This window comes from Chelonus insularis, unplaced genomic scaffold, assembly GCF_013357705.1.
Source record: "Chelonus insularis isolate UGA/USDA-ARS -01 unplaced genomic scaffold, ASM1335770v1 contig_70_pilon, whole genome shotgun sequence".
Classification (NCBI taxonomy): Eukaryota; Metazoa; Arthropoda; class Insecta; order Hymenoptera; family Braconidae; genus Chelonus; species Chelonus insularis.
Genome location: NW_023276716.1, coordinates 716,513 through 727,966, shown reverse-complemented (window position 1 = coordinate 727,966; position 11,454 = coordinate 716,513). Strand labels below are relative to the sequence as shown.

The 11,454-nt window shown below is 29.9% G+C and overlaps 3 protein-coding genes across 4 annotated transcripts; 1 reads left to right on the top strand and 2 right to left on the bottom strand.

The window, feature by feature from the left end:
- Positions 1-3: 3 nt before the first annotated feature.
- Tango6 (transport and golgi organization 6) lies at positions 4-3,088 on the bottom strand. The gene is made up of 3 exons (XM_035089745.1): positions 3,042-3,088; positions 2,890-2,938; positions 4-2,818 (listed from the first exon to the last, which is right to left on the bottom strand). The coding sequence occupies exons 1-3, from the start codon at positions 3,060-3,062 to the stop codon at positions 75-77; spliced, it is 2,814 nt and encodes a 937-aa protein (XP_034945636.1). The 5' UTR covers positions 3,063-3,088; the 3' UTR covers positions 4-74.
- A 218-nt stretch (positions 3,089-3,306) lies between these two features.
- On the top strand, positions 3,307-4,261 carry Ssb-c31a (single stranded-binding protein c31A). 2 transcript variants are annotated; one of them, XM_035089751.1, is made up of 3 exons: positions 3,307-3,424; positions 3,593-3,697; positions 3,764-4,261. In XM_035089751.1, exons 2-3 carry the CDS (start codon positions 3,647-3,649, stop codon positions 4,103-4,105), a joined length of 393 nt encoding a protein of 130 aa, XP_034945642.1. In that variant the 5' UTR covers positions 3,307-3,424; positions 3,593-3,646; the 3' UTR covers positions 4,106-4,261. The 2 variants fall into 2 exon arrangements, with proteins under 2 accessions (XP_034945642.1, XP_034945640.1); XM_035089749.1 differs by having other exon boundaries at positions 3,333-3,488.
- Positions 4,262-4,815: 554 nt separating this feature from the next.
- On the bottom strand, positions 4,816-11,430 carry LOC118070869 (bromodomain-containing protein DDB_G0270170-like). The gene is given in 7 exon segments (XM_035089714.1): positions 4,816-5,154; positions 5,240-5,295; positions 5,369-8,732; positions 8,735-9,647; positions 9,748-10,046; positions 10,126-10,898; positions 11,037-11,430. Coding segments are annotated over 7 exon segments (5,547 nt in total). The 5' UTR covers positions 11,080-11,430; the 3' UTR covers positions 4,816-5,055.
- Positions 11,431-11,454: the final 24 nt, after the last annotated feature.

Here is an 11,454-nt window from a genome sequence, read left to right as displayed (position 1 = left end):
AAAACTTATATGTGTAAATATTAATACAAAAATTATTTTTATTTACAAATTACAATAAATTTACGTCAAATATTCTATGAAAGTAAGAATATTTTTTTTTGAAGAACCGGTTTCACAAATAAAAGATTTCGTACTATTTCATCTAGTTCCTCAAGAGCTAATTGAGCGTGGAGACGAAGTACTTCATCATTATCATTATCTCGAAGATACTTGAGGCTACGATAAACCGGTAGAAGATCATTTCCCAAGTCAGTAAGCGCATCCTTACCAAGTCCACGTATCAAGAGTGTTGTGACTAAAACTGCTGCTCGCCTGCATTCCTGAGCCTTATCAGTTTCAATTATTTTCCCAATACAATATAGAATTTCAACAATGGCATTTCCCAAACGAAATCCCAAAACTTTACAGAGTTCTCCAAGACATGAAAGGCTAGAGGTACGTACCATTTCATCTTTGTCACGAATAGCACATAAAAATCCGTTGATAAGAATATTTTTATATGCCGGAGCCATGTCACCTAATGCCCTCGTTGTTTTCACTAATATTTCACCCAGTTTTGCTCGGTTTTCAGGTGCTATTTCTCCATTCACGTTTCGCTGAGGCATATCAATGAATTCTTGAACTAAAATCTCAATAACTTGTTGAGGAAATGATGAAGCCATTGCGCATAGTCCATTTATAGCAGCTAAATATATAAATGAATCCTCATCTTTTAAGTTTTGTTTAAAAAAATATAAAGCTAAATCTTTTTTAGAAATAGTTACTGGATCTGATGATTCAATTAATTTTGTCAAACTTATTAAACCATGTGCTCGAACTGGTAACAGAGGATCAGCTAAATCTTCAAGTGCTTTATCGAATTCATTACTTTTATTGTCTATATTCAAGTCTTGGTATTGTGGACTTTTACCTTGCAGTTTGATAGCATCTAAAACTTCTTTAATTAAATTCAATAAAGGTAATGGTGGCTGAGAACCATTTATTTTTTCTTTTAAAAAATTCGATAAATCAACAAAAAGCTTCCAGTCTTTCGGTTTTTCTTTCTTTTCTGTTACAATTATTTTAATCAACATTAAACTCGTATATAATATTTCATAATTTTCATCATTTTCAGTTTCAAAATTTTCTGGAAATAGTGATTTAATAAATGTAAAAAAAGTCTGAGGAGATTTAAAAAGTCCCGTTTGAACTGAATTAGTATGTACAAGATTTAATAGTAATTCTTTTACTGCTAATTGTTTACAAAATATTTCCATAAAATCATCATTAGTTTCTAAATGGTTGTTTTTATGTGGTGATGACTTCGTATTGTTTAAACTCGTTAGCCATTTGAGAAGATAATTCATTAGATTAAGTGATAAAATCTCATCTGGTTGAACGAGATCTAATAAACTATCAGCTAAATCTGTAAAATATTTTTCAATATCAATTTTTGTTGGTTTACTGACCATTTGGACACCCCCAGAAGGTCCAAATTCAAATGAATAATTTTTCAAAAAATATTCAGATTCATTAGAATTATGTTCAAAAAAAGTTGATAATATATTTTCTCCCAATTCTTCATCTTTAAGTAAGTGAATTAATAACTCGCGAGTTTTCGATTTTAATAATAATGGACTTTTATGAATCTTAACGTGCATATAAAAAAGTGGAACAGCCGTTTCTTTAATCAGTGAACATGGAAGATATTTAAATTTTGCATCTTTACAAGCAAAACATTTAATTAGATTCTCTAAACTTTCTGATATTTCATTTTCAGATTTTAGAACCGAATTTTCACCTTTCTGATGTTTAGACTCAAGTTGTCTAACCATGAAAGGTGCTGAAATGACATCAATAATTTTCTCTTTACAAATATTTGGATGCACTTCATAAAGAGCTACAATGAAACAATTTGCTATCGTTGAAGAATTTTTGATTTTTCTAGAATTTAAAATGTTTATTAGTTGATCACAAATTGAGCTATAATATTTGTCAGGATCTTTTCCAGAAGAATTAACGACGAGTTTTGATATAACTTCTAATCGATTCCAGTGAACTCCTAGATCAAGAGAATCTTCACACATAGCATTAATTAAAGACATGATACCAGTTGGCTCTGTAACAGCATCAGTTACGTAAAGTCGAGTCTTTCGTTTTAGCCAGTTTGGAGCATGCTGGAGACCTGAAAGAACCATTAATTCCTTTATGATGGAAGATTGAGGACAATTTTTTATTAGTTTGTTCAATCGTTCATTAAATTCTTCCTGGTCGGCTAAAAGTTTTTCGTAAAGTTCTTGTGTAATGTGGACTTTCGATGATTGTGGGTTTTCAATAGCAGTTGGCTTCATCAATGGTGCATGAGCAAGTTGGAATAACGCTCCTAATAAAGGTCCTAATTGAGTTAAAATTGCAGGTCTCAGAGATATTTCATTGTAGCAATCTGTGAGAATTCTTGTAGTTATTACTAATCGGTTATACTTTTGCAAATCAGATATCGATTCAGCCTTAAGTTGTCCAGCATGTGAACATAATTTATTTAATCCAGCTCCAATGCCCGGTAGAAGGCAGGGAATTATTCCTAGAGATATAATCATTTCAATAGCAATTTTAACTCCCCTGTATTCGGTTACACTCATGAATGTCTCGCTAATTGATAATACATCCTTGTGGAGAGTTTTCAAAACTAACAAAATTGTTTGTAAATATTTTCTCCTTGTCGATAAATCTTCAGCTTCTTCACATTCTTTAATTATATGATTTTTTAATTCTTCAGGTAGGAATGTATAAGCTTCGTCTAAAATTTTTTCCAATTTTTCATCAAAATCGCCAGGCTTGTCTGTGAATAAAATAATGTTAGTAAGAAACATGGTTATTTATTTATTTCAATTAATTATAATCATTAAGTACCTTTATCGCTTGTTGTAAGCAGAAGGAGGATTTGATGATAATCCATTATCTAAATTGATATGAAAAATTTAGTATATTTACTGATAATTATGATTATAACTCAATAAAGCAAATATAAAATAATTCTACGTAATATAAATATTTCTATTTACAAAGATAAATAGATTTTTCATCAACTCTTTTATATTTGACAGGTTAAAAATACACACATGGATCATCAAAAAATAATGCAGCGACAACTATTGGGGTATCACTAAAATATTGTTTAAAATTCGCGGTACTGAGGAATATTAAATTAATTTTCTCTTAATTAAAGTTTTTTAAATAATTTATTACAATAAATAAGTGATTAGAATAATTTATTTTATGATTAAAGTATAAAATAAATAATAAAAAAGTTAAATCAATACGTATACACAACAAACAATTTCCCGCGTCATTTATGTTCAAAGCGCATGTCTTCTTTAGACTACTTTTGTGTTTATTGCGTTTCTCTTGTGTCAACACTTTTATACCTGTTCAATCTACATCGACAGTACGTTGATAAAAAACCTAGAAAGTTTGTTATTATTGTATGTTGTTGTTTGAATTGTTCTTAGGTACATAAAAAATACTATTACGAATTGAAATATACTTTAAAATAGGTATTTTTTTATTGACAAAATTTACTAAAACATACATATATCTGCTTGCCTCTTTTCAGTATTGAAAGCTGTTTATGATCTGAATTTAGATAGATAAATTGAAATCTGTTACAATGCCGAAATCCAGAGAATATTTATCTAGCGATGATTCTCAGAGTAGTGAGGTAATTGTTTATTTATAATAATTATTTAAAAATATACATTTCAATAAAATAATTCTTAAACTGCAGGAAGAAAAACCAAAATCAAAAAAGCAAAAACGTGATGCCGAATCCAAAAAATCTAAAAAAGAAGCTAAGGAAGACAAAGAAAGTAACAATTCTAGCAAAAATGTATCATCCTCCAGTAAAGCTGATGAAGAAGAACCTACTTGGGAACTTGGTAATATGAAGGAAGTAAAAGTTCGTGAATTTAAAGGAAAATTATATATTGATATTCGAGAAATGTACTTGGACAAAAATAGTGGAGATGTAAAACCAGGTCGTAAAGGAATTTCTTTAAATGTTGCTCAATTCAAAAAGCTGCTGGCTTGTATTGAAGAAGTTGATAAAGCTGTTCAGGCTAAAGCTTAGAAAATACATAATATATTTGTATATGTATATCTTACATCACACTTGAATATTTTTTTCCTAAATATAATTCATATTTATAACTTATCAAAACCACAATTATTGTTACATAAATGTAAACAGAAGCCACAACAAAAATAAATAAAACATTGTATTGAATAACTTTTTTTTTATTTTATAGAATAGAAGAAGCTATGTTTATATACATATACAAAATGTACATCTTATTCAACGAACATAAGCATCATAATAAATACAGTATAAATATTTTTAACTTATTCATAAAATTATAAATTATTATCTAAAATATCAGTTCTTGTAGTTTCAACGAAACATTCGTACATATTATACTGTCGCAACTAAATAATGTTAAAAAACATATGATATACATCTATTAAACAATTATATGCGATTATCATTTAACAACAATTTATCTTCAGAGAAAAATCCTCTTCATGAAGAGTAAAAAAATCCGTTTTAAAAACAGTGAAATAAAACATTTTTAAAACTCATAGTTTTTCTTAAATATAGTTATATAAAAATTCCAGTTTTTTCTGTCAACTAATAATTTGAAAATTATTGATCTATCAAAGTCGTTTATAAATTAGAATAATTATTTCACTAAAGTGTAATTAATAATCACTTGAAAAAATAAATCATAGTAACATAATATTAATTAGAGAGAACCCAATTTAGCCAATACTATTTTTCGATAATCAATTCGTATCGATAATTGAGACAGTGAAATTAATACTATTATTGCCTTTAATATTATAACATTCCGAATAAAGTGATTTATTCTTAACAATGCTATTATTTTATTAAATAAGAGTAAAAAAATATACGGAATTTGTTTAAAAATCATGTCAGTATGTACACCAATTATTTACTAGGTTATTTTCTTATTTTAAATAAATAATCAATAACATTCGAATAATATTAATCGATGATGTTTAGGTTTCAGGTCCATGTACCTCCGTAAGAAATTTATTTATGTCTACTTGTTTAAGTAATATTTTCGGATCTACTGTTATTGTACTTTTACTTGTAAGCTAAAAAATAGTATCAGTAATTATTTACTAGTATCATTTTCAGTAAAATTAACAACATTAATTAGCGTAGGCTTGATGTAATTACCTTTTCATTTGTGGTTGTGGAATCTTTTGCAACACTGTTCCCTCTAATTTTATTATCTGAAATAAAAAAAAAGGAATTAATTTTTGGAATATATTAAAAATAGAATAGTAAATGAAGAAAGTTACTTACTTTCATCATTTTTGGTTTCTTCATTCTTAACTCCTTGTTCTTTTGAAACTGGTTCATTATTGGAACCAATTTTCGACAGAGATTCTTTACAAATTGGCGATGACGATGCCAAAGGCTGTGCATTAATTGAAGTAGGAATCGATTTAGTACTTTTAACTTTTTCACTTTTCTCATTATCACAATTATTTGCAGGTTTAGTAGAGCTTATAGTTGGTTTAGAGCTAACATTTTTCTTTCGAGATCTTGGATTACTTGGTATCATTGAAAAAATTTCTTCAAATGGTGTCGCAGAAATTTGTATCCACTTTGGTTGATTATCTTTATTAATTGTTTGTACTTTGAAATTGAAATTTTGAGAATTTAATTTTCTTCTTCTTTTTTTGTTTATCAGCTCATCATGAGTAATGACTATTTCAAGATGATTACGAGAAGGTAAATCAGCATCTGGTATGATTTCTGTTGATATTGGGCATTTGTTTGATGGTACTAATTCTAAAGATTCTAAAACATTTGTGGGATTTGACTGTTGTACTTCATCAATATTCTCTGATGGTTTAATCGATTTTTCAACTTTTAAATTATTCGTATCATTATTTTCTTCATCGCTGAATAAATCTCGTTTAACCATGTCTACTTTAGATTTCACACTTTCTTGAATATTCTTCGCATTAGAAATCTTTTGAATTTTTTCTTTTTCACTATTTTCTTTGATACATGCATTGCCCACTTTTATAGGAATGTTGAGATGTTTCTCTTTATTTTCGCTACTATTTTTAGAAGATAGTTGACTAGAGCTTTTTTGTTGCGGTTGTGAAACAGGTTTATTTTTCTGATTAACATTCTTGTCGTCTTGTTTATCTGCAGGTTTACATTGTCTCGTACGTTTTGTTTTTGTTGTATTTCTTTCAGACTTTCGCGAAATAGGAAGTTTAACTTCCTTTTTCTTTTCAAATAACTCATCACTATCATCACTTATTATTTTGCTTTTGTCACCACTTTTTTGCTCTTCGTGTTCTCGATTTGATTTTTCAAGAATTGGAGATTTATTTTTCTTATTAATATTACTGTCTTTTTGTTTTGAAATTGACTGTCTTGATGTAATTATATTAGTAATGGGTTTAGAATTTAATTTACTCATCATTCGTAATCGTTTTTCATTCAACTCTGAACGCATTTGATCTCTGGAAGTTAATAATTCACTTGGTCTTTTATTCTGAGTATTGTTTTGTGATAACGTGTTAGTTTCATCACATTTATTCTGTGCTGTTATCATTTCAGATATTTTGGCTGTTAAATTCGTCGCTTCTGGTTCACTTTTAGCACTAACAGGTGTTTCCGAAATATTAAGTTCTTCCAATAAAGCCTCATTTTTCTCTGGTGTTTCGATATTTGAGGTATCCACTAAGTTATTTATTTTTTTCACTGAAAAGGTTTTAACAGGTGACACATGAGTTTCTATTTGGAGCAATTCTTCATTATTCTTAGCTATTTCATCAACTTTTTCATTTGTATTTGAACATTCTGGAGCTGCAGTCAATGAATTTTCAGTGTTGTTGGGTAAAGCCTTACTGAGTTTCATTGGAGTACTTGAAATTTTACTATTTGAGAATATTCTGGATGAAGTGTTAGATCTGTTGCAAGAATAACATGAAGAAGAAGAACTTGAGCTCGAACTACTGGAAGATGATGAACTACTATCATTATCAGAAGAATCGTTCATTGTTTTGCTTTCATCCTCTTTAGAAACTTCATTGATTGTTGATAAATTAATTTCAGTCGATGTGGAAATTTTCACCACTTTATTTTCATTTTCTTTTGGCAAATTTTCCTTTATGACTTCAAATTGTGTTATTTCTAATGTTTCTCTTGATTCTTTTATAACTTTAAGAGCACTTATTTTTACTTTGCTTTCTTCTTGATGTTTGTGTTTTTGTGATACTGCTTCAGAGCTAGGTTGATAGTATGGTGCTGAAAAAATTTTCTTCGACGCATCAATTGCATTTGATGATACTTCTTGAGGAGTCAAAGTAATATTTGGTGTTGGAGGAAATTCAGGAGTTGATATGAAACTTTGAACTTTTGTAGATTCTTCGTTTATTATTGGAAGAGTTGACACATTAGTATGATTAGGACTCATGACACGAGGTGTTGGTGGGACTCTAAGTGCATCAGGTTTCCTTGGAGTTTCTAAATCTATCATATTAGATAAATGTTGTTGATAAGATTCTGGATTATCAATGAACTTTGAATTTGAGTCAATGTCAAGACTCAAATATTTTTTGCTACTTCCTGATACTTTTGTGGTGATTGTTTTTAATTTAGCATATTTTTTCACTACTGTTTTTTCTGGTGGAGTTTCTTTCGAATTTGACAAATCATGTTTTGATTCGAGAGATTTTTGAAGAATTAAATCATTATTGAGTTGAATTGAATTGTTTTTGTCAATAACTTGTGTTATTTGAGATTTATCAGGACCTATTTTCTTTTCATTTTGTGAACTAGAAGCATTTTTTTCTGTTGTTTCTTCAATTTTGGTATTTTCCATTTTTTTAGTTTGTTCAGTTTCATTTTTTGATACTTCTGGACTGATTTTGTTCGTTTTTAACGTTTCTGCTTCTTTTAGAGGAGATCGAAGATCAGTATCCCAAGTTGTTTTCTGCACTGAACGTTGAACGTTTCCTTCCGTAGCTAGTTTTTTCTTTGGTGGAGATGTATTATCCGATTGAGATGAACTATTTTCAATGATTGAGCCTACACCAGAAATTTTATCCCAACCACCTTCTAAAGTTGGCACAGAACTACATGTTTTTTCTAACTGAGAATTTGGAGAAGTTCGTTTTAATTTTTCCGATGATGGTACATTTTTAGGAATTTCGGATGGTTTTTCACTTCCTTGATCAGGAGGCGACATGAATAAATTAGTTCTACACAATGGCTTTGAAGTATGTGAAGATCGTACTGATACAGCATCTGTATTATATCTATAACGGCTATTCATATTTTCAGTAGGAGTATTGAAATCCAAAACTCGAACATGACTGCTTTTACGACGTGGAGTCGACAAGCTGATTCTGTGATTTTTAGATCTACTTTTTAATAGAGATTTGGGTGTTCTTTTAGTCAATATATCACAATTAGTGTTGTTAACTGACTCTTGAGTAATATTAAGATCGTTCATTAAATCTTTGTAAGATATATCAGCATTACGATCTTTTAAAGGCTTATGCAATTTTAAAAATGGCGAAAGACCGGACCCCGTTAAACTTATAGAATCTTCTACACATACATTTGGCATATCCATTCCTTTGAAAAGGCTTGTATCTTGATTTTCTGATCCATAAAGTGTAATTGATTCAGGTTGTTGAGAAATAACCTGTGATTGTTGAGGAATAACTTGAGATTGTTGAGAAATAGCCTGTGATGGTTGAGGAATAACTGAGATGTGAGAAAAACTTGAGATTGTTGAGGAATAACTTGAGATTGTTGAGAAATAACTTGAGATTGTTGAGGAATAACTTGAGATTGTTGAAGAATAACTTGAGACTGTTGAAGAATAACTTGAGACTGCAGAGGAATGAGTTGAGGCTGTTGAGAAATAACCTGACGTTCTGTTGTAGAATTTACAATTTGATTACTGGATGTTATTGAGGGCTGAGCTTCTTTAGATTCATCAGAGTTTGATACTTTTTGAGGAACAGTCACTGCTCTAAGAAACACTTCTGGGACCGGTGGTTGTAATGTCTTTGGAGCTATTGGAATAAACTGATGTTTCGAGCTACGAATCACAGGTGGTTCTAAATATTGGGATATTTCCTCTTGAGAACAAACAATTAATTTAGGAACCGTTATTTCTGGTTCACTCGATGGATTAGGAGGAGGCTGTGACTTTAATCGCCCTTTCGATTTTTTCATGAATCTTTTGTATATATTTTGATGTGGATCCTCAGACATAGCTTGTGGAGCAGGAATAGTCTCCACTGAAATTATTCTAGGTTTTTCTAGTACATGGATCTCAGCAGTAGTAGAATTTTGATTCAATATATACCTTGGCTCTAATGTTAAACTATTAGCATCTATAATACTTTGTATTGCAGCTGCATTATAAATATCTAATGGTATTTCTTTATTTCTGGCATCCGGATTATTTTTGTTGATCGTGGATTCTACCAGAGGTAGTTGATTGTTATTATTTGATGATGTTTCAATTGGTTTTTCTGGAGAATGATTTGCTTCAGGCGTTGGATATTCGTTCGCATGATGATTTGCCATATCATCAGCTCTGAAAATAAACAGTCAATTATTTATATTATTTAGAACAAAATATATAATAAAAATGTGTCAATATTTCATGTTCATGTATGTAAATGTAATAAACATACCCATTAATTTTTTCAGTATCCTGATCATGATTCCTATTTGGACTTATCTCTTCATTAACATTAGGTCCAATAACTTCATGAAGAAAATCTGTAAAAACTGGATCAGTTTCTGTTGCGGTGACAATTGATTTTATCGCATTATTTAATTCAGTCATAATTGAAGTATTTAATTCACCAGGTGCTGTCTCCGTCATACTCGCATCTTTTATCATCAATGTATCCGATGGAAGATTTTTATTAATAGTTTCTGCTATTCGTTCTTGTATTTCAGTACGTTTTATTAATTCTTTTGTTAGTAACTGGAAATTAATAGAAATATTCACAATTACGTTTTCAAGTCAAGTTACAATTGTTTATATAATATGAAAAAGATATTACACTTAAATTCTCAACAGGAACATCAGCTGAACATTCCGATTCGATGTCATCTAATACTGTTTGTACTTCTCTTGTGTCGTATTGCATCAATTCTCGAGTATCAGTGGCAGTGGAGTACATTTTAGGTAGTTCAGCTATTGGTTTGTATTGTTCTTTTGAATTTAATGGTAAAACTACAGGTTCCGACTCAGAGGCAGTTGGTGAATATTGAACAGAAGATTGATTTGAATTTAAAGTAATCTCTTCAAAGTTCATTCTTTCTTTTTCAGAATTTTTAGACGTTTGATTAGGTTCGTCGTGTTTAGCTGCATTGCACCATTCGTTAGTATTTGTTTTAGTCTGTTCATCATTCGTCAGTACGGTAGTCCTTAAAGGACGTTTACACTTATCTCTATCATTTAATTCACTATGACGTCGTTTTTTTGGGTTAGTCGCTGTGACAGGCGACCCATTTGATGTCTGTGTTGCTTGGGATGGAACATTAATATTTACATAAAATCTTTGCCCTTTAGATACATCAATTAGGAGTTTGAGTTGTTCTGTCAAGTCCCTACAGTTTTTTAACGACTCATACTCTTCTAATTTACTTATTTTATCTTGGATAATAGCATTCATTGACCAAAATTTTTCTATTATATATATTAAAGTCAAACCATTTACTTTTGTACTGAATTTTTTTCCACTTAAAACTACTGTTCGACATTCCTGCAAATACGATGATGTTTCTAAGAATAATTTTGCTGCTTCCTGACATTCTGTCTCTTCTAGATATCCTGTGAATTAATTTGATTATCATACATTAATCAAGTTAATATGAAAAATAAGAATAAAAATATAACAACTCTTTGACATTAGTCAAAGGTTAGCATCAAATAAACTTCTATATAGAAGCTTGTTTAATTTTTATTTACCTAGAACTAATCGGGCAATTTCTGATGGTAATAGTGTTTCCATAGTTGTTAATAGTACTACCAAATAAAATGAAATACAAAACTAAACACCAAAATAACTACATTTATTGTGTAAACTTGGTTTGTAATTGAAGCAAAACATTTCACTCACAACATAAAACAACACAAAGTATAGTCCAATAAAGGCAGATTTAAGTACAACTGAAAAAAGCTGATATCGGGATTCACATGAAAAGTGACTGTTGTTAATTGTTATAGTTCCTCCATAGTAACAAACATGCGCAAGAGCTTGGAAATTCATACTGGCGGTAAAAAAAAGATTGAATTTGCTAAATCTATTTCACATAACCACAATGCACGCGCATAATTGCACTATTGCAAATAGAAACGTACGAATTGCATCCCTTAATTTACGCGC